At 34.3% G+C, this 24,386-nt stretch overlaps 2 protein-coding genes across 2 annotated transcripts; both read right to left on the reverse strand.

The window, feature by feature from the left end:
* Positions 1–988: 988 nt before the first annotated feature.
* On the reverse strand, positions 989–5,047 carry LOTGIDRAFT_115941 (hypothetical protein; the record flags this gene model as incomplete). Its single annotated transcript, XM_009054519.1, has 8 exons — positions 989–1,154; positions 1,496–1,618; positions 1,943–2,041; positions 2,300–2,444; positions 3,034–3,260; positions 3,546–3,813; positions 4,135–4,335; positions 4,837–5,047. The coding sequence occupies 8 exons, from the start codon at positions 5,045–5,047 to the stop codon at positions 989–991; spliced, it is 1,440 nt and encodes a 479-aa protein (XP_009052767.1).
* A 13,875-nt stretch (positions 5,048–18,922) lies between these two features.
* On the reverse strand, positions 18,923–23,826 carry LOTGIDRAFT_159809 (hypothetical protein). Its single transcript, XM_009054520.1, has 8 exons — positions 23,757–23,826; positions 23,295–23,429; positions 22,679–22,814; positions 22,057–22,121; positions 21,643–21,791; positions 20,873–20,927; positions 20,340–20,486; positions 18,923–19,580 (listed from the first exon to the last, which is right to left on the reverse strand). Exons 1-8 carry the CDS (start codon positions 23,811–23,813, stop codon positions 19,341–19,343), a joined length of 984 nt encoding a protein of 327 aa, XP_009052768.1. The 5' UTR covers positions 23,814–23,826; the 3' UTR covers positions 18,923–19,340.
* Between the last annotated feature and the right edge of the window lie 560 nt (positions 23,827–24,386).

A 24,386-nucleotide genomic window follows, 5' to 3' on the forward strand; every position in this document is an offset into this window, starting at 1 on the left:
TACACTCTAAACCAATATAAAGAAAGATATGAACTTAATATTTAATAATAATTTATTGTATAATAGTTCTATAAATAATAAATAATAATAGAAACAGTGGAGATTTAACAAGTGAAGTTTATATACAATATTCTTAAAATTGATTAAAAATTAACAAAACAATATTTCAATGAAATTCTAAATACAGAACCTTCTACATAAAACAATGCCTAGTTTTGTTACATAAAAAAGAGAAATAAATAAATCTGTGTGCAAAAGTTATTTAACATTTAATTCGTGTTGTTTCAAGTTGACGTAACGATAGTTGAAAATAGGGATAGAGCCATATATACAAATCGTAAATCGTACAAGCTGTCTATCGCAGCATATCGTAATATCAATATTAAGTATAATTACATCGTCACGTAATTTTCAAGTATCAGCGATACGTTGTTATTGTACCAGCTATACGTCGTTATCGTACCAGCTATACGTCGTTATCGTACCAGCGATACATCGTTATCGTACCAATGATACGTCGTTATTGCAACTATATAAGAAGATCGTATGCTATCGCCATATAGTATACACATCGAGAATCGCTTCAACTTCACAACTTTTCATCACAAAACAACAAAGTTGTGTATAGAGATTGAATCAAATTGAATCGCACTGTAAATATTGAGTATCGTTTCAGTTAAATATTTATCAGTGTGGAATTGTATCGCCTATTAAACAACGAAGATCATACCTGCAAAAAATTATTATACATACAAGAATTCAGCAGCATAAATTATCGAGATCGCAATCGCATAATATTATATCGGGATGGGGATTATTTCCAACCAACGATCGACCCTTTTCCTTCGTTGATATCTTCTAGTCAGTAGTATCAGCTTAATATGGAGGTCATATAGTCATATTGTCATGTAAAAGCTCATTATCCCAGTTAATAGTTCATAGGACAAGGTACATATCGAGATCGCATAGTAACATTTCGGGATGTTGATTATTTCCAACCAACAATCGACTCATTTTCCTCGTTAACTTCCTCTAACCAGTTCATCAAAGGTTGAAAATATTCCAGTAAGGGTTTAGCGGACACTTCTCTACTGCCTGTAAATCTTTCTAAAGCTTCCGGCCATGGTATACTAGAGCCTAATGCCAACATCTCTCTGAAAAAAAAAAGGAATTTCCATATTATATCGTTCACTGCTGGACGGGATTAAGAGGCAGAAGTATCAATTCTACTATTTTGTACTGTATCGACAATCGCACATCCTACACCATACCTCGTCCATTTCAACATTAGTACTTTTATCTATCGAGACGGTTGTGATATCATTTCCAAGTGAAAGGGCATTAATACTAGACAGCGATGGTCCAAGGTATCTGATTAAAACTGGTCGTCATCATATACTAGAAGAATCCCAGATGATAGGTTTAGTACACTGCCTTGGAAACACGGAAAATTTTCTCATAGTTTAACGGATTTGAGTAAAGACAAACAACTTACCTAAATTTTGAACCGGCCTCTTCTGACCCATAAAAATCACAGGTATGAAGCGCCCCCTGGTGACCAGATAATTCACACATTCTCTGGTAAAATTGGAATTGAAGAATAAAACTGAAGAAATAACTGAAATAAGAGAAAAAAAACATGAGATATTAGCAATGAGGCATGGTTCTGGGCTATTTTGTGGAAATAGAGATTTACCTTCTTCTACCCCCTCCAGACATGACGGATGATATCACCTTAAAGGGATTGTGAAGATGTGTTCTATAGGTTTCAAGTGTACTGATAGCATGGATTTGTACCATTCCAATTTTCAGTCCAACGTCTGTGGTTCTTCATACACCTTAAGCACCGGTAGCATATATTGTTTATGAAATACAAAATTCTTGCAATCCGACTAAAACTTAGGATTTATCACTATCCCAAGATTTGAAAATTGGTCCTAACCTGATATATGGTGAATTGGAAGGAATATGGAACTTTGCTCCAGGATCAAATCCATACGCCTTTCTTTCAACTGGTGGACTTATACCTTGGTATTCATATCTATAAATAGAAACAAGGGAGATTAGTAAATATAATCATATCTATAAATAGAAACAAGGAATATCCATTTATGGATAAACAGACGAAGCCTGAAAGAAGAAAATGATCCATTGGACAAAATATCAGCCCACGCTAAAGAGGAGTAGGATTCTGCACAGTAACATGATACAATGACCTACGGCAACCTCGAAACAAAACTCTCTTGTAGACGTAAATTCAGTTTAATAGTTCTTGTTTTATGAAGAATACAAGTCTTACCTTAAATCCCACCATTTTTCATTGTAATCGTGGTGAGTTATCTCCCCTCTAAACACATCATAGCGCCATTTGTCCACTAAATAACCAAACGGTAGAAAGGAGATTTTATTTAAGGCATGGAGCAATAGAGTGTTGATATCGCTTTCTGAAACACACAAAATAACAAATACTTTAGAGTGAATTATCTTAATGCTTAGACGTTTCGTATCTTTGGGAGTTACATCCCCAATCGTATCTACGGTGGATATTCTATCTACGCCTGACAATAACTTCATATGCAACTGGAGGATAAATCACTACTTTCAAAATTTAGGTCATGTGACAATAAATTTATTTTATTTATTTAACTCTGAAGAACTACACTTTGTAACGCGGATGTAACTTCCGCCTAACAATTAAAGAAGATTTTCTTCCATCTGCATATGAGGTTATTGTCAGGCGTTGTGAGAATGGCCGTGGTAGGTACGATTGGTACATCCCGTGGACGAAGCATGGTTAATAAGTATCGAGTGTGTCGTGTATTTTCTCTACCTTATTTCACATCCTTTGGTCCTTCTCCAGGACTGGTACTGCTTAACAAAGCAGAGGAACCCGAACACTATCAAAATAACAATTTTCTATGACTAAATTCTTTAATTCATAATTGAGCTTTCTATCACTGGTCACTGTGTAACTCGTACTGAGACGAGTTCCAACGAAAGCCATAGATAGTGCAAACTGTAAAGTATATTTACCATCGTCATCAAGGGTGTCTTCATCCAACAATCCAATGGTCTCTAAATGTTTCCGGCTACGTACTGACAACGCTATAGTGTCTCCTACCGCCTCATGAAACGCACTATTTGCTCCGTTTCTGTACACTAATGGTTGAGATTCATACGCCATGTAGTACTCCACGTGACCCATTTCATGATGAATTGTTTGAAAGTAGTCCAAGTTTACTTCTGAACACATTTTAATTCTGCAAAGAGAAGAACAGACATGTTATAAACGTTTGTTTCAAAGTCTAACGACGCCAATTTTTTTTTTTTTGGTCTTTGAAACTTGCCAAAAAAGGAGAAAGAATTGATAAACGTAGTCGCTAAAGGGCCATGGTTTGCCTTACCAAAGGCACATACCACAGTTTTTAAACAAGACACCTCAACATCCTGGAAGATAGTGAAATGGTGAATTTTCAAATGCTAAATAAGATAGAGCGCTTCCAAACTGATTTAGTTATGATTTCACAGACAGTGAAAGTTCTTACCTAAAGTCACCTGGTTGGTAAAGATCAAAGGCTGAAGCATGGCACTGGACTTCTCTATCTGCAGGCTTAGAGAGCATGGAATTATTCCAGAACTTGTCAGTCATATTATATAGACCAATGGAACTGTAGAATTCTTCTGCAAGACGGAACATGCCATTTACATCGTATTCCTCTTTCAGTCTGTCCTCCACCTGCCTGTTGGTGTCTACGGTATTATAAGGTTTAACTATTTCATAAATACCGGCCCAGTTCTGGCCCCACATATTTCCTACAATTAAAAAATCAAGGTTTTCAGAAAAATCATTTAGGCTACCAATGGCTTTTGCTTTATCAGTTCGTTCTATTTCAATCTTTGGGCAATAATTTTACAAAGACGTCCTCGGCTAACCAAAATGGGGCTATGCGTCCGTATGTAATGGTCGAATCTCACTCATGTATCTATGGTTTTCAATATTGCACAAAATACAACACGAGTGATATCAGCAAGCTAAGCCAAGAGTGAAATATTGAAAACGCATAGTCAAACGTGCTGTTCTTTGTTCCTTGCCCTTCCTCAAATTCCCTGAAGATGCTCCGAATAAAGACTTACCAAGTATATGAGCTGGTATCCCACCATCCTCTTCAATATCAACATTGTCGCCATAGAAATCTCGTAGTTTCGATCTGACGTAGGCATGGAGATGTGTATAAAGAGGCTCTACTTCTACCCACAATTTAGCCGCCATTTCTTCCAGATCTGGAGTATCCCCGAACAACTCATCCCTCCAATACGCTCCGTAGTCCGAATAACCTAAAATTGATAAATGGATATAAAAATACTGTGCAAAAGCGTACCAGTTTCGTTAGTGCATTGAATGTTCGTATGCAAACGGAATACAATGAAAGTTATGCCAGTTCATCTTTACGGAAACTGCCGAATTTTGCCGAATGGGTCGTATATTATATTCCTAGACCAGTACCTCAAAAACTCTGACTATACGAATTTATGGTAAATGTGGAATTCTACATTGAGAAATACCATGCCTATTACACAAATTGATCGACAAATTGTTTGTTTAACTGGACTCTGGTGTTGGTAGTGAATTGCATTGTAATATGTTCTGCAGTTCTAACTGTTTTAATTTTCGATAAAAAACGTTAAGAAACAGCAAATGTTCATTATGGAAGCGATAATAGACGTCATTGTTAAATTACAACTGTGGGTATAATTTAAATTCTGAAATGTCGTGGACAGCTGAAATAACGATAACGTTAACATATTATTAACGACATTCTCTCGTGATAGACTTACCATTTTCAACAGCACCTATATTCTTCAAATTAACAAAATTAGTATATAACGGCTTGATTGGTCTAGTGACGTCACGCCATCCTACCCACGCCTCTAACAACTGTTTTGGATCACGACTGTTGCTCATCAGATCCGTCAGATCCGGTTCGAGAGGTAGACAAGGTCGTCCAGAGACAGTGCACACTCTTCCTTTATTGTAAATTGACGTCATTTTATTGGTTGTATGTGCAAGGTTCCTAAAATAAAACAAAAAGGTCAAATTAAGGGCCAATCAAATTGAGCGATTGAGTTATTCCATTTAAAAATTTGGGGGAGAAACGAGACGTCAGTAAGAGAGCCAATTAGATTAGTGATTGAGTTACTTCCCTTTAGAAATTCAAATTCGGGGGCATTCGACAATCTTCGACAGTTTCCATTAAGCTGAATATGTTGCAGGGCGCTAGAGTAATTTTCACAGAGGCCGTTTATTTCGGGGAAAAAACAGAAAAGAATTACTCTGTGACAGTGACTCTGTAAATTTATCCGTGACTTAAGGACGTGAAGGATCTACTGTGAAAGTCCGACATGCAAAACTGCCGAAAGTTGCAAAATATATGCTAACCTGGCTATATCTGGTCTTTTTGAAACAGACGACTTCCGGAATACACCAACTTGTCGTCTGACATCTTCATTGACATGTTTCAGGTTTAAATTATCCGCTTCAGTTTTCAATCTTCTTCCCAGCTTCGACGACTCTACCGATGCCTCTGTTTCCTGTAAGATAAGATTGTATCATATGTACAATAGATCGGATAGCACTTTGCGATTGGGTTTATCACCTCATGATCTAAGTAAAATTAGATGACAAGTGTGTATCTGAAAATATATTAAAATACGAAATTGTAATCAAATTTTAATTAGATTGAGTGCTGCATCGACTACATCTGCAAGATAAAAAAGGATCAAGTACAATAGTTCGGATATCACTTTTTTATTGGGTCTTTCATCTTGTCTCCTACATTGTCCTTGTTTCCAAGCCTGGAGTGAGAGTATTCCCCTGGTGGTACCTTGGAGCACCTATGACGTCATAGAATTCCTTTTGTATGGTCCAGAAAACAATTCATTAATTAAGTTTGGAATATTAATAACTTTCATCATGGTTTTGTAGGCGAGGGCTGAGGGAATACCATCAAAGTCAAATCACAAGAGAAATACAGAGTGTTTGAAAGTCGGAAGCCGTGGACATAGATATTGATGTTATTTTGTTATAGGCTGGTTCAAGAATAGCTTTGAACAACCCAAACTTTAATCTGCTTTCGACTACAATCACCCAATGAGGTAGAATATGTTCGGATTTTGGGTTTATCATCCCTCTTAGAGAACTCAAATAGTTAATAATGTTAATAAGGCCTTTGCAATTTCAACTCGACATCATTAACGGAGCTTTATATAAGATAAAAATATATTTTTATTTGTGTTTGTCAACTCAACATCATTTTCAGAATTTCCACGCAGCTTTCAGAGTATTTACAAACAAACTAATTTTGAATTCTATGTTCACAATAATATGTTGACAAACCGCAAGATTAATATACTTTTGAATAAAAACACCGAATAATAAATAAACAGTCTTTTTATAGGCGATGTAGGCGATATAAAATATAAGCATTCTTTAACTTCTTAAAAGACTTTCCTTGACATTTAAACAAAGTATAAACGGTATTGTCCATCTCCTATATTCAAATCCCCTTATACTATTACAATATCTTTAAATCCGCTTATCAGTTATTCTCTTTTATTGGTGTTTTTTCGATTCATGATTTAAAATGCCATTTAAAAGAGAATTAAAACCATATATAGTAATCTAAATTAAAATAAAATACTAAAACCATGTTATGACGTTAGTAGTTTTACTACAAATGCCCTAATCCTACTAGACCGGTCAAATATATAACGAAATAATCCCTAAACTTGAAATTATATAGCAAGGTCGAATTACAGGATAAGTTTAAATAGATGACCTTTGAGTGATGCTTCGATTCCCAGGGGAGCTTGATGAGCGGATGCAAAAATGTTTGTTGCAAGAAAACTCATATAAAATTTTGAGTAAATTCAGATCATTTTAAAAGAATTGCCAGAGAATGTTTTTGTTTTGATCTGTTTCTATGGGGGGTCAGCAGAGACCATGCCACGCTCCCAAAAAAATGAGGCGGCCAGTCCTTGTATACTCCCCCCACCCCCACCCCCATATTCCAAATGTGTTGTCATTGACGTCTTAAATGCGGGTGCCCCCAATCCCCTTCCATTCTGACATAGTGTTGCAACTCCTCGGCCCCTCTACCTTCTGATTCATAGAATGGTGTAGATATCTTTAAGGTTGTCTTAACAATATGACCTTCCGACATCAGGGGACTAATGACCGAATCTGACTGAAATTTTCTAACGTCTCGTAGTTCAACAACTTTTGAGAAACAAAATCCATAAATCTTAAAATTCAATAGATAATTAATAATTATCAAAAAAGCTTTGTAGAAAATCGGGATTAATCAAATTTGAAGTTAAAAATCGGATTTTGAATCAAGAAATCTAAATCCAGAGATAATTATTATTAAAACCGTTGGAACATAAATATGTAGGCTTGATTAAATTTGATGAATTTTAAAGAATTAGGAAGAAAAACACGATGGATAAACCGATTTCAGATTTAATTAAAACTCTAATTGTATTATTAATTAAATAATCACAATGCCTCGTGGGCAATCTGGTTGTACTGGGAACAATCTTTAAAAATTCCGATTAAGAAATGAAAGTTTATATAATACAGTAGCTGTGACAGCCTACTTGAACTGGGGTTACAAATATGGAGTAGACTGAATAATGGAGGGACAATGTCGGACAGATGCACCCCCCCCCCCCTCTCCTTGTGACCCCATTGGCACCGCCACTACATCAAAAGCTAATCTTTTGTGTCAAACTTTAGGTTCAGATGTGAAAACCTGATTTATGAACTATTGGATCATACTTCCGGTTCAGATAACACTGACAACACAGTACTACTGAGTATGTTTGGTGTTTCAGAGCTGACCATAGTACTACAAAAAGAGTTTTTCATTTGCTTATTACCAAGAAAATGCTGGTGCCAGTTGCTTTGCAGATGAAAAATATAACAAGCATAATCTCAAGTAAAGGTCGTTTGAGAATAAAACAGAACGTACCTTCTCCTCGTTTTCTGTGGTGATATTAGTAGCTAGATTCCACTCCGAGACGGCCAGTTTACTCTCCAGGTCCAGAGTTAATTTATTTGCTGTTTCTACCCATGACGTCACTGCTTCCACATTACCAAGTTCTGAAATGAAACAATTAGAAAGTTAACACAACAGATCAATACAACTACTCCTTCAGTCTAATTCAAATTGGACCAATCTTTCATTTCGTTTTTTTATTAGGTTTCATCTTTAATATAGCCACTTCAGTTAAGATTTAACGACAACTCTCTTGAAAGTTCGTCAAATTAACCTTTTGACCTGAACTAAGGATTCAACCTCATTATAAAGACAAAAATGAATTTGTAATCTATACCTTCTTTTAGTATTTCCACCAAAAGTCCCTCGATTTCCTTCAAAATGGCGTCATTTTCTCGTTTTGTGTGTCGGCTTCTTTCATCTAAATACCTGGATGACGTCACAACCAGCAACCAAGAAATTACTAGACACGATACCAGCTTCATTACGTCACAGATGATACCTTAGTCTGAAAGATAAATTAAGTTCATGAAAGCTTTTTGAAAAAGCTATATTTAGTTGATCGTATGCCATTGATCAGATTATCCCAGCTGGCCCCAGTTGCCCGCAGTCGGTGAAATTAGAGTGGGATCACAGATTCTGTTCATCTTCATTGAAAAGTTGATCTGCTGACCCAAATCCCAGAGAAACAGGTTCTACATGACACGCTTCGATTTGCTAAACATAACATCATCAGAACGGGACTGTGGTAGAAAACTTGTTAGATTGCAATGGAGATAAAATAACAATCTTATTTTGATTCAATTCATTTGACCCCTTCGTCTCTAATCACGAGCACAATTCGGGTGTAAGTGGGATCTACGACTGGACCACAGGCACCAGATTCTGGTAAAAAAAATAAATCATATAGCATAAGAGTCATGATATTTTTTTTTACCAGAATCTGGTGCCTGTGGCTGGGAGCTCATATTCAGAAGTCGTTTTGTTTTAAGGCGGAGCAGCCAAAACTATCAGAAAACGGTTCAAGGGGCATAATTCATATTAAAGAACCCATTAATTTGCAGCCAACTAATAAGTTTAGTTTAGTCTAACCACAAGAACTGACACTATCATGCCTACCACAACTACAATTTAAAGCCATAGCAGTAAGAATACCAATATTGAACCCCTTTCTGAATTGCAACCGTCACATAGTTCACAATATCTTAGTCTCTGGAACTATGGCATGCCAACCTCAATTTTTAAAAAGATCTGTTTATGTCTATCCGTAAAAAGAATAGCATCGATTTGCACCATTCAAAATTTCACTCAGACATCTGTGGTTCTTGCAATTCCACTACCACTAAGCCTAGCTTTTCATGACGCAAAGATCCTTAGATACCATAAACAGCAATGGCGATAGTGAGCTCATAAAACGTATTATTGGAATTACAGACGTCTGAATGACTGAAAATTGAAATGGTACAAATCGATGCTAGAAAACCTTTCTACAATTCCTATAAACCAGTTTCTTTATATATCTCCAGAAGGAAGAAATTCGATATTTTAAACTATATAAAGCATCAATCCGAAATCGTAAGCAAACGAAAAAATCCGACAAGAGACAAAACCTGAGCTAGACTAATCACCTAGGGTTCTACTACAGTCCAAATATAAATTCGAAATCCAACAACTGACAACAGAACGAGAACCAAGTATGCTCAGAAACTGATTGAACTGTCGTTTCATTTATATTCTTTCAAAGATCCATTAATACATCGAATAATATCAAAATCGAATTGATAACAATTTAGATAGATGCAAATTGCACAACATTGTTAAACAATATTTTCATGCCAAAAAGCATATCAAATTTTAAATAGAAAAAATTTACATTACATTAGATAAATAAAATCACTATTATAGTTATATACAAATGATTATTCCTAATTATAATAATTTTTGTAATTCGCCATTGAATGCTTACGTTAGAACAGTAATGAGCGCTATACTAAGTTCAATAATATTGATCTTAATTTCAGCAATGTTTTAAAGCACACACAGGAATCTTTATCAAGCACAAAACAATATCATGGTTTTATAGTGTTTATAGTGTTTTTATCTAAAGTTCTGTTATTCAAAGATTAAGCGTTTAAAAATTAAAAACATTTTACAGGCCAATAAAAATAATTAATAAAACTATACCTCAACGTTTCTCGTACCGAGTCCGATATGAAATGACTTGATAGTTGTTTTTTCTCGCCTTATAAAGCAATCGTGCCGGATAGAATAATGACACGAGGGATTAAAAATATTTAATTTGATTAATTCGATATAGAATATATAATTATCTCCCTTGAAAAAAATATCGTGAAGGATGAATTTAAAAAGAATGGATTGTAATAATTCTAAATATCCGATAATGCATGTAGGAAGTAGCTAGGCGTGATCGATTTTTGTGAAGTGCATTAATTTAGTTCAATGTGCCATTATCTATGCGACTTCACGATGTCTCTGATCTGCATTTGGGTCTATTGATATAGCTCGTATTATTCAGTTGTTTGCCCACAGTTCTATTTACAGAATCATGCATTACATATCTGAATAACATATGTCATGTCTTGTGTCTTCACCGTCGTTGAGTTGGACTTTTTTTCAATCAAGCAATCATATTAATAATAATAACAATAACAATAATAATAATAATAATAATAATAATAACAATAATAATAATAATAATAATAATAATAATAATAAAAATGATGATAATCATCATCAAGCAACCATCATCATCATCATCATCATAATCATCGTCATCAAGCAACCATAATCCTCAACTTCATCATCATCATCATCATAATCATCGTCATCAAGCAACCATAATCCTCAACTTCATCATCATCATCATCATCATCAATCAACCATAATCCTCAACTTCATCATCATCATCATCAAGCAACCATCATCATCAACTTCATTGTCATCAAGCAACCATCATCATCATCATCATCATCATCATCACCAATCAACCATCATCATCATCAATCAACCATAATCCTCAACTTCATCATCATCATCAAGCAACCATCATCATCAACTTCATCGTCATCAAGCAACCATCATCATCAACTTCATCAAGCAACCATCATCACCAAGAACCACCACCACCATCATCATCATAACCATCAAGAAAACAGAAGCAGCATAAACATCTTCATCATCATCATCACCACCATCATCATCATAAACATCAGCAGCAGCTTCAAACAACCAGCATCATTATCAACACCAAACAATTATCAACATCACAAATAATCAAGAATCTATCATCATCATCATCTTCAGAATTCTGTCGACATTATATTCATCTTTTAGCAATAACAATTATCACCAATCCGTCATCATCGTCATCATGTAATCTTCATCAAGCAATATCCATCATCAACCATCATCATTGTTGATAAGATTAGCAAAAGAAGACCATAGAATAGACCTAAATAAAGCCTAGTGAGGATGATCCGACAGTCATGTTGATGAAAATAATACTTTTCTAAAACCACGAATAAAAATATCAAAATAGAATCTAAAAGTCTAGTAGAAGTTCTATATCTTGTTAGGATTAAGGTTGATTTGATTTTGTTTAGAACCTAATTATGGTGTTTTTAAAGATCTTAATCACTCTAGTAAGAAAAACAACTCGATACTCTAAAAATGGATCGATAGAATGATAATTATTGTCCCTTCTTTAATATAGTCTAATATTGAATACTGAATATTATGATGAAACAAATTCAAAAAATATGGTGAAAATCAGACCGTTTCCATTAAATCTACAAATGAAATTCACAAACAAGGATAACTCCCTTAACACTTATTAAAAGATAAACAGAACAATAGGATAAAGAATTATTAAACAAAATTTTTTTTTTTTTTAAGTTGTGGCATACTCCCATCTTAATGTGACGCAAATATAATTTGAGGCAAATTGGTAGCAGTACTTTGGTCACAGCAATATGGTAACAGGTTAAATTGGTCACAATAATACCTCCATGCGGCACATAATATAATATATAATATATATATATAAGGTAAATTGGTCACAGGAAAATTGGTCACAAGGTAGGTGAATTGGTCACAAAGGAAATTGGTTACAGTAAAAATAGTTACAGAAAATTGATTACAGTAAGAATGGTAACAGGAAAATTGGTTGCGTGGTAAATTGGTCACAAAGGAAATTGGTTACATTAAAAATAGTTACAGGAAAACTTGGTTACGTGGTAAATTGGTCACAAAGGAAATTGGTTACAGGAAAATTGATCAGATTGTCATGGTCGAAACCAAACGAGTTGATATTCATTTTCGTTTAAGGTGCGGGACAGAATAAAGCATGATAACTCATTTTTTTAATATTCCATTCAGAATCGTGATAATTGATTTCTGTACATTTTAAAAGTTTAGAAATTAAATCTGTTTTTGTTTATGTGGAATAAACTATGTGTTTTGTATGGAGCACGTTCAATGAGTCAGTAGGTTTAAGTTTTCATCTAAAATTTCACACGATTTTAATTTCAAATAGATTAGTAACTGTTGTTTGATCCAGAGGTTAAGTACATGTGTTCACTACAGTTGTGGTTAAATTCCTGGGCACGTGTTTGTTAGAATGACATTTTTTTCTACGACGTTTCTTTTCTTTTGTTCCAAAACGTGAGCTCAATCCATTCTGAAATCGAGTTAGATGCAGATGTTACTGGATTATCTCAATTGTTGTATGAATTTTGATTTTCATCTCGTGACATTTCGAATTTTGTTTTATATCAAACATATTTTGTACGATCACAGAATGGGAGGCTATCGTTATCGTCAACAGATTTTCATTGAGAGTTGTCGATGATTGATGTCCACGTCCCAAAAAAATTTAGACGACCTAAATAACTTGTTTAGTCGCTATAGTTGAGCCCCTCTTAAAAACTTTGGTCCCCATGGGACCCTAGCTCCGGGCCTGTCGATGTCCTGTTGCGTGAACGACCATACAGAAATCGTGGCTTTCGTGACTTGGCGACAGTCTAAAGTTCCACCCAATGGGTTTCCAGTGTGTGCGAGGAGGAAGGGGGACTGAGGAGTAACTGAAGACATTAACAAACAAAAATCAAGTGAGCCACAAACGAATAGGTTGCTTGTTGTCACAGTGTGTCACTGATACGAGGACAGGTATGTCATATTCGGTGGTTGATTTTAGTCTTGAATATATGAAAATAGTATTCAGAAGTACTAGAAATGTACGAAAATCACTTAATTCCTTTAAAAATACTTCAAACTAGGAATTTTACTCACTACCTCTATATATGTTTTTGCTATATATCACAAAGTATCTTAAATTGGCGAGTCGTCATTTTTACATTCAAACGCAGATAATTCTGGACACACATGGATTTGAAGGCTAAAATTTCGACGGTGAACTGTTAACACTTTTACTGATTAGTTCGGCTAAAAATTCCAGTTTCTGAAACTTAAGTATGATTGGTCAAAAATGACCAACCTGTCCCTTTAAACTTCATAATGATAATGCCTACCTTGGAAGCTGAGATTCCAGTTTTATCATTAAAGTGGTTTCTGATATCTAGTCTTAACAGATTTATTCCAACCGTATTTAACAGGATGCTTTAACAAGCCCAACCATGTTACGTATCATATTAATGAAAGTTGATATCCCAATTTCACGCCAAAGTGGTGTCAGGTGTGCGACAGAGATTAAGATCAGTAGTTTAGCCTATTTTATTGTATTGACAGAGTTTATGATTCTATTCAAATATTACTTTATATTTACTGATTTACATCCAACAGATGTTACATGGTTAACAAACAAATTTTCATGTCTTATATTATTACAAAGGGTAAGGTTGTCTATAATTATATTCGCTGTACCAGCTCAATTTCAGCTATTTGTACAGTCATCTATTTACTTTACCAGCTGATAGAGCTCAACTCCAGCTATCTGTACAGTCATCTAAATATTTACTTTACCAGCTGATAGAGCTCAATTTCAGCTATCTGTACAGTCATCTAAATATTTACTTTACCAGCTGATAGAGCTCAATTTCAGCTATCTGTACAGTCATCTAAATATTTACTTTACCAGCTGATAGAGCTCAATTTCAGCTATCTGTACAGTCATCTAAATATTTACTTTACCAGCTGATAGAGCTCAATTTCAGCTATCTGTACAGTCATCTAAATATTTACTTTACCAGCTGATAGAGCTCACTTTCAGCTATCTGTACAGTCATCTAAATATTTATTTTACCAGCTGATAGAGCTCAATTTCAGCTATCTGTACAGTCATCTAAATATTTACTTTACCAGCTGATAGAGCTCAATTTCAGCTATCTGTATAGACATCTAAATATTTACTTTACCAGCTGATAGAGCTCAATTTCAATGTAGAGTCAATTGATCTCAATTTAAGAAACCTCTATCGTGTACGATTCAACATCAATAAAAACAATCTGCACTCACCAGATGGTATGTGGTTTTCAAAAGAATTGTTAGTGTCAGATGTTAAAGGAATACGGCTACCTAAAACTATGTTTTACCAGCTGATAGACAGAAGCCTCTGTCACTTTTCATAATTAAATACGACGTCTAGTTTGCATACAATTCAGCATCAATAAAAACAGTAAGCACGCGTCAGATGGTAATGATGGTTTTGAAACATGTCCAAATATAGGATTGAAAGGTCCTCGAAATTGATACTATAGCTGATTAAGCTTAATTTCTTCAACCCGTATCACTTCAGAATCTAAATCCTAAGCTCATTTCGCGTACAATTCAACTAAATCTTACTGCTTTAACTTGTAGTTACTGCGGATAAAAAGTTGTAAGATCGTGGATGTCAAATTCACCCTTAGAACAAAACAATAAAACAACAGAACAAGCCATCCTGCATTTTAATCACATTGTCCTAGGTTCAGACACGCAATAGGCCAACACATCTTGGAAGAATTTAATCCTTTTAGAATTAATGAGTTGCAACCACTGAGAGATTATTCAGTGTGTTAGATACACGAACTCGTGCTAGTTAATTAATAAACACTGTATAGACTTATTAGAGGATGGTAAAAACATTCCTTCAAAAACGTGATCAGTGCAACACACAAGTTGTTAAGGGACATCATCCCGTAATTATATGAAAAATGTTAAAGGTCTATATTCCCTTAATTATTTTACAGCATTTAAAGGGAAGTCGTAATTATATTACAGACTTTTAAAGGGAAATAATTCAATATTCTTTTACCGAAATGAAACCGCTAATTTGGTTTTATTAATGTCAAAAGAGGTAGTAATACCTGTTTCACCACTTTCTTTTTGTAATACCTTTCTCAGAAACATGCAGATTTTTCATCATTGCATTTTTACACACAAAATGTATGAGTTATTTGCAGTAGCGTGTGGCTCTGGCAAACCTCAGACACCCTTCACTTTTGACCTTTTCTAGATACGCCCCTGCTTACTTGGTGCATGCCCTCACTTTAGGTCCACTGATTTTTAGCTTCTACATCGCATGGAAAACACAAATGAACATTAGTTTTATTATTGTTGTGGACTCAACTAAGCATTGTTTATCTCATTAAATTAATTAGGTAATTATTGTATTATGAAGATAGTTAATTAACTCCTACATATAATATACAACTCGAGCAATTAGATATTAAAAACGCTGAGATATTTTTCTCTGAAATATTAATCATATTATGTAAATATCAAATCACATAATCTAAACTAATAAGTAATATTAAAATCCCACAACGAAATGTCAACTCAAGTCTTATTGTCATTGATTAACAATTCATTGAGCAAAGAGGGGATTTTCTAAAGAAATTATCATAGAGTGGATACCTGAAACCTAAATATTAAAATATATACGGTAGTCATATAATATGACTATCTGTTCATAGTCTGGTATGAGATTATCGAATTGGTACCACTGGTAAAACCTTATATTCAGGGGTATGGATACGGAAAATTACCCGGAATATAATTTCGGTTTTCAACAGAACTTATTAGAAGTTGACATTCACGCATGATGCATGATTTCTTCTTTTCTTGACAACCACGCAGTCATTTAGACATTTTGCTTGTTGATTAAGTCAGTATCTCCGGCCCTTCGGAATTGGTGTATAGTGGGTCCTATGCGAATCATTACATAAAATGTCGGTAAGGATCTAGACCGGTGCCTCAGATCTTCAATTTCTACCCTTCCTGGTTGAAATTTTCCCCTTGAGATCTAGACAATGAGTACTTGAGTTTAGTATTTTCACTTCAGCATTTCGCAACTAAAATGTTAGAAATGATATCTCGTATAATGAAGCAATAATTTTGTTTTATAAGAACGGTGTCGGAAACCCTTTTTACTGCTCACGTTAAAGATCCCTTGACACATGGAAATCGAATAAGTGTAGACCAATGCCACCGTACTGGCAAAATTCCCCTCACTGCACACTGCAAGACGTTTCCGTTTTTATTGACTCAATCAAATGTAGAAAAGTAAGACATAAAACTCGTTTAATTTTCTAAGAGTTAAATTGGCCTATAAATATTTATAACTTATTTATAACACAGTACTGCTATAAAATATCGAATCATATATAAGTGATATATAATATATACTATTTAATATACAAATAGTATGAATATATACATGTAATATTAATTTCAATTGTGGGAAACATGTAACATATGTTCATAAATCTTTATACTCTTTCTACTCTTTATATAATATTTTCTGCCTGGGTAGATTTTTAAGTCTTATCAAAACCAGTTTATCAGTATATTTATATATTTATATAAGTTTTAAGAAAGATTAAACAGAAATTACCATAAACAAAAACTGTGATAATATATTATATTCTGTACATTAAGTATAACATGAAACAGGAGTCTTATTTCAATATTTAAGTTAAAGTGGCTCTCACACTATAGCAATCACCAACTGAGTTGTGAGTTGCGTTCGGAACTCATGATCAGTTTTATAATTCTCAACCATATACAATTTAAAATCACTATGATGTGAAGGCACCTCACCTAACTATTTGATACAAAAAGACACATAGTTTTGATTACATTTCATACAAATATGGGAACATTTACACCAAACATGTTATTAGTATATTAAAATAAATATAACGCTACAAAAGTTAGTGTTAAAAGTGTAGCCTTGTAGATATAAGGATACAAAATCCCCACCCTCCTATACCCAACTAATACCCAAAAATAGCCCCTGGCCACCATTCGAAAAATTAAAAGTCACCAGAAAGGGTCCATAACGATAAGAAATGTTTGGCGATAGTAACAATCTAATAATAGTGGATTGGATATTCTTTGATATTACATCTATTGGCCTATATATAAAGTGTTAAACCAAGTGTTCCAAAAATTAACACTAAAAGTCGACATACAATCCCCACCCTCCCTTACAAAAAATAGCCCCTGAACACCATCAAAACAAAATTATAACTTACCAGAAAGGGTGCATAACGATAATAAAAGTTTGGTGATCATAACAGTATAATAACAGTAGATAGCCTATGAGTTGATATACAAGTAGTAAACGAAGTATATAGCCAGTAAGAGTAGGAGTATATATATATATACGATCTGCCTCAATGAACAGTAATAATAATAATAATAGAATATTCGTACTACAGTAAGCCTATACAGAAGTGAAACTATGAACTGTTTAAAGATGGGTCCCCGTGAATAATACAGGCATGTAGTGAAGCCGAAATAATTGTTTAAGCTATCGATTATATCTATCAGTGTCACTGTTCAAAATACAAATATGCCGTACAGTTCTTCCACAATTAAATACAATTACATAGAAAAGCCGACTGTCAAAGATTTCAGTTTCGGGTTATTGCCCTTGTGTTTTTGTTTTCAGTCCAGATCCTCCAATTAGTTATTTAATTGTGTAATGTTACCCGTTTTCATTCGCCCGTTCTGCAATCAAGTAAATATTTAAAACCATACCTTTCACACGCATATATTTGCCTGGATGAGGGGTGGATTTATTAATCAAAATGGATCTGCTCCCAAATACACTGATAGTGGCATCAGAAATGTCCCTTACCTTGATGCTGATTAGTAACCCCGGACACTACGTCCCAACCTGGTGAAAGTCCAACTAGTTTCCGACTGAGTTGTCCCACTGGTCAATTGCTTACGAAAATATGGCCTGTAAATAATAAGATAATGGTCGACTATAAACTAACCTCTAGTCTATAATTGCATTGACCTTTCTAAATAGGCTATGGTTTTAATTCAAATTGCTGGTTCGCCTACGAAAGTAGAAGGATTTAGCTATCTGGCAGCTTAAAAAAAAGAAGAATTGTATTTCACACAGATGTAATATTTTTGTTGACATTATTAGAGATTGTTTTGTTTTTATGTCATTGTAAAAGTAATGTTTTAAAGGGCAATCCTGTTTATAAGGGTATTCGGTTTTATATGAGAATTCTGCAGTCTAGACCACACTTTTGTTCCAATTTTTAATTAGTTTTTTTGTTCATATAGCTACTTCATTTAGTGTCTAACGACGGCCTTCTTGAACATTCGTCAGCTTGATAACACAGCTAGCCAATCAAATTCCTACCCTTTCCAGCGCTGGGATTTGACCCGAACAAAAGGTGCATTCAATTTCTAATACTCGTCGACATGAGCAGCCATATGAGCGATTTTAAAATTTGCCGCGATTTGCCGATGAAATACTCCCGTCTGCCCCCGCACAAACCACTATTTTGAAGTTGATATGTATTCTTATGAAAATCATTGTTAAAACTCAGTTTACCAACAAAAGTAATAAGACAGTTTGTAGTTTGTATCTTTTATTTCTTCTATTATAATTACTTCTTTATATATATCATATACAATACATGTAACATGACCCCAAAATATGTGTAAGAGGGCACCTAGTCAATTCAATTCTTCAAATTCTCAGTTGGAGACTGCTGCTTGCTGCCACAGTTCGTATCTCATCATTGGCGGTTGTCCCCCCATTAAGTCAGTCTGTCCCCTTTCTCTTTAAGGGCGCCGCCACTGTTCACAATAGTTTAGGGTACTCTTAAAAAATTCACATATCAGCACATGAATAGTCATCTATAAGATATAACATTCATTTTTCACACACATATTTTACTTTGATTCTTTCACAGTTTTGTCAGAGGCTCCACATTTATCAGAAATTGGGTTCAAAATTCAAGTTTTCACCTCAAACAATAACCAAAACAGCGAGCTATAATATTCAGACTAATTTCAAGTTGTTGATTCTTCAAGCTCTGATTCCTCTTCTAACACATCCTCAGCAGGTTTCTTCCCCGTGTTCACAATAGGGAAGTTACTGTCTTCCATTTCTAGAGGAATCTTTCCATGAATTCTCCACAGTCCATATAAATTCACAATATGTTTCTCAAACACGATATATTCTAATACATCTTTAGTCAATTCATCACTTCCGAACATTAATCTACCAAATCTATCATATAACGCTAGTTTCTGTAATAAAACACAAAATAACATTTTAAATAAAAGTGTACCAAATCTATCATATAACGCTAGTTTCTGTAATAAAACACAAAATAACATTTTAAATAAAAGTGTACCAAATCTATCATATAACGCTAGTTTCTGTAATAAAACACAAAATAACATTTTAAATAAAAGTGTACCAAATCTATCATATAACGCTAGTTTCTGTAATAAAACACAAAATAACATTTTAAATAAAAGTGTACCAAATCTATCATATAACGCTAGTTTCTGAATTAAAAACGCAAAATAAAGTTATTAATTACATGTACTAGCGAAATGGAAATTAAGTTCACTAAAAATACCACAAAACATCTTACTAACTTGACACTTTCAAAATGAAAGAAAGGTCACAGGTCAATGTTACATTCTTAGCCACCTCACCTACACTACCTCAATATAGAGTACACTGTTTCTGTTTAAGTTATCATAAATGCCAACAATGTGCCTCACTATAGCCACTCCTGATATGCACAATATTCGTCCCCACAATGCCACACAATTGGTCGTGGCAAAGCCTGCATATCAGAGCATTTGGGGCCTGTTCACGAATTGAAATCACATATGCAACTGACTATACACAATGCATAGGTTATGCATTGTTAGCAGCCTATGTTTTAAACATTCATGCGAGCCAAATTTGGCAGAAATCGTGCAGGTGATAGAGAGGCTTATCTTTATTACTATACTAGATACACGTAAATAAAGGGAGATAATAAGATCTACCTGTTTAGTATGGAATCTGACAGTAATTTGGGCGAATTCACCAAACTGTGGAATTTCCATGACACGAACTAAAACTACTTTCGGTGGTTGTACTGTTTCCATAAACTCCCAATGTAACGTTTTATATAGTAAACCTGTGGTAATTTCCTAGAAATAAATAAACAGAAGCCACATAAATTACAGAGAGACACTTTCAGATACTAGCTTTAGAACAATTAATACATAAAACTTCTAACTTATATACTGATAAAAAAAACAAATAAAGTAAAATAATTAAACACATGGTTGTTTGCAGATCCTAATTTCAAACAATTTTTATGTAAAAACTCTTAAACAATACTGTTTTAAAGAAAAAACAACTCCTTTTTACTACAAATTTTTAAACAAAAGAGTAAGAATAAATTAGCTGTCCTTTTTCAATTTTGCACAAAGCAGGGTGTTGCTGGTATTATTCGTCAAATCAGATGTAGATTTAAAGATTCTTATCGGCACTTAATTTCAGCCAGCCATGTACGAGTGTTAAAATTACTTACTGGATATGCCTTTTCTGTCACAAGTTCTAGCAGCCGTTTTTTGTTATGTTTTACACTGGAATAGACAAATGTTTACATTGTTATAAAATAAAGTTTGACAAATAAAATATTAATTTCTCTACTTTGTTATAAGAAGGTTAACTTTATAATTTTAAGAGCCGTATTTTGTTAACATGTAGGGTGGAAAAATGACGTTAACGTCTTGTTTTCAACTTTTACTTTGTGAATAGTTTTGGCAATACATCTCTTCAGAATGTTCTTTTATCCTAAACATCTGCCTCTATTCCAGACTCTGATAGATATTTTGACAGTTGTCAGCTTTCTGCACTTCCAAAAAATATTCGTACATATTCGGAATGATGGATATATTTTTTTAATTCAATCGATTCAATATCATCATTATCCCTACACCATTTATGTCATACCTGTAGTAATATTAGAGTTTTTTTTATAACTAAACTATGCATCCAAGGATCAAAGGTCACGTGGTCATGTGATACTAACAAAACGAAAGTAGAGATGATGCCCAAGTATCATCCAGGTTTGGTGAATTCAAGGTAAATAGATTAACCTAAGAGAACCAGCACTTTCGGAAGTGCAGAAAATACCCATAAACAAGGACCTATTTTTTCTGACCCTACTCCAGCCAACAACTTTCACAATAATGAGGCTGGAATAGAGGCAGATGTTTGGGATAATATGCTGTATTGACCATTGACACATATGGATTCACCGCTAAATTCTTAAATAATGAAGTATATTATACATACTCTTGTAACAGACTGTAAGCTTGAATGTAAATTTCCTGGGCAAATGAAGCAAAAGATTTAGAATCAAATTCTTCATATTTCTTGATTTTTCTAACAGCTAACAAAGATTGACTTTTTCCTTTGACATCATTTAACTCATCTTTAGCTCTCTGTAAAAAACACATGACATAAAGTGTGAGGTGGGGCAGGGTTTAATATAAACGGTATTGCATCGCAGTAAAGGACTCAAAATGACACCTTTTGGGATCCACTATTTCATATGATTAGCCAAAATCAAAATCTGCAAATCAATGCCACATCTTGAAAATAAGATTTTGCAGCTGGTCAAGGTAGCAATTGGGGACAAACATCTGACCAACATGGCTACAATCTTGTAGTTATTTTCTTACTTTTTATATTTATATTTCGACCTACCTGAGCAGATAAGAGAGAGGATTTTCCATCTCCTTCCGGTGGTTTATATTTTTCCACCACCTCAACTAAAAAATATCAAATTACATGGTTATCAACCGATTTTCTATTAAATTTAAACTTTCCTCATACATAACCCATTCCATTAACTCTCTGATACAATTACATTATGTGTTATATATATTTTGTATCATTTGTAAGTATTGTACTATTGCAGTCTTTTCAGAATCTACATGCATTTGTAATTCTCTTTGCGATGTTATATGAAGAAATAGCCTATGTGACATCAAATAATGGGTTTAAGATTGCCCTTTCTCACAAATGCATGAAGGTAAAGTTCATCTGAATGCATCATTAAATAGCTTAATCAACTCTTTTAATGATTTAAAATATAAATAGTTTCGTGCTAGTGGGATTGGAGAAAGAGGCTTTAAATATGTCAAGGTGGCCATTTTACTGCAGTAACACAATGTTACTTAAGCGTACGTTATGAGCCTCGTTCTGGATTCCATATGGCAGACGCGCGATTAAGGTCTAATGTGGACAGACAGATTGTAGATAGGGGCAACAGCTGAGCATTATATATCCACATTACATTAAAGAAAAGAAAGAACCAGTAACTTACGAGTGCATGTCATACTAATGTTTTTATCATACGGATTGACCTTTTTGATTCCAAATTTTTTCTGGATCTTTCTCAGCTCATCATACGGCATATTTTTCATTTCTTTCTCTGATGGCATACCCGAATCATTGATCTCCTAATTTTTTATCAAAATTAAATGAATGAGTTTTACATCCTACTTTCGTGCACCTTAAGGGGAAATGAAGATGGGCAATGCCAGGGTAGCGGCATTAGCCTGCTCTTTTTCGATTTCTGGCTGTCGAGGGATATTCAACATTCACAGCCTGTCCCATCCAAACAACTGGACGCTTTTTCCATGTCAGCCCCATATGCCCTACAACAGGGGAAACTGGGTTGAGAAATCCATGAGTCTCATGGCCAATTTGTCAAACATTTCACTGGAAAGGAGAGATTGACATCTGTCCTACAGGTATTTCAGGAGAGTAACCATGACCGAAAGAAACGCTGTGTTGTAGTTTCAAGTGTACCAGTTAGTGGGCTTTCAGAGGCAGTTTTAATGGACCTAGATGTAAGTGGGGTTAGTTTGAATGCACTGTCAAAGTTATCAAGTAGTAAAACTGCTCACAACAGAAAAATTGCGAGTCATTTCACTTACTGTAAACATTTTTTCTCTTCTCTCCCTTCTATATAAGGGATTGTAATGTTTTCCCGTCGGATAACCAGCTTGTTGGTTCTCGTTGATTTTGGGAACATTTTTTAATAATGGTAAAACCCATGGTAACTCGCCTTTCTAGAAAATGAAATACAAATATGATGGCATTCTGTGAGGCAATGCGACTGAAACATCGGGACTATTTAGACAAATGTTTAGGGATATATTGACTTTTAGGGCCATTTTGACTTTGGGACATTTGGTTAGGGGAAATGTAATCCAAGTTACAAAAATAAAGGTGTCTATGATTAGCCAACGTCAACTTTATTAAATCTTGGTAAAACACTTGAGATGATATTACTGCAAAAGTCCAAATCATGGTTAATAAGTCAAACTCTGTATGCTTAATTATGAAATTTTCAAAAGCAAATATTCTGACATTAAGATGCGCTCTTAATTTCTTACTTGTGTAACTTGAGTCACAAGTTTGACTCTCGTGAAGCGTAACATGGACAGCGCCATGTTGGTTGAAGTCTCGTCCCTTCACGAACACCTGCGAGAAAATACGAGATAAATCAATTTCCTGTTGAAAAGAAAGGAAAGCATTTTATTTCTGTGAAGGATTTTGCGACGACAAATCCCAAGTAAAAACACGGTAAATGTCCAAATTTTTAGTGTTATATATCCCTGTTGAGTTTCTGAAACTTTTTGACTTAAGTTTGAGTTAGAAAACTAAGACTGAATACTTTTATTATCACGTGTTTGTGTGGTTTGTTTTTTCAAGAAAGCATGATTCACCAACATTGCTTCAATCGAATGAGAGGCCATTCATCATGGTGATGCATTGGGCAATTACATTAAATATTGTACTTTAAAAACTTCTTTCCTTTTCCACATAGACCTTTAATATTTTATTTACTTCTTGTTTGCCGAAAAATTGTTAAGAAGTGTTCTTAATTTCTCAAGAGTATTGGAGACACTAATTTTCTAATTTTCACTCAGATGTCTATGGTTTTTGCAATTCCACAAAATCGTTTATAGACATCATTATCGCTTACAATATATAAGAACAAAGATGGCTTGCCAAACAAGGTA

Source organism: Lottia gigantea (assembly GCF_000327385.1).
Source record: "Lottia gigantea unplaced genomic scaffold LOTGIsca_22, whole genome shotgun sequence".
Classification (NCBI taxonomy): Eukaryota; Metazoa; Mollusca; class Gastropoda; family Lottiidae; genus Lottia; species Lottia gigantea.

What these genes read in the sequence shown, in the direction of transcription:
- LOTGIDRAFT_159809 (XM_009054520.1), bottom strand. Translation starts at nt 23,813, where the DNA reads ATGGCGCTGTCCATGTTACGCTTCACGAGAGTCAAACTTGTGACTCAA. An exon ending in CATTAGTATGACATGCACTC is followed by an intron (nt 22,122 to 22,678) that starts GTAAGTTACTGG and finishes GATATTTTTTAG; the next exon opens with TTGAGGTGGTGGAAAAATAT. An exon ending in TGACAGAAAAGGCATATCCA is followed by an intron (nt 20,487 to 20,872) that starts GTAAGTAATTTT and finishes ATTTATTTCTAG; the next exon opens with GAAATTACCACAGGTTTACT.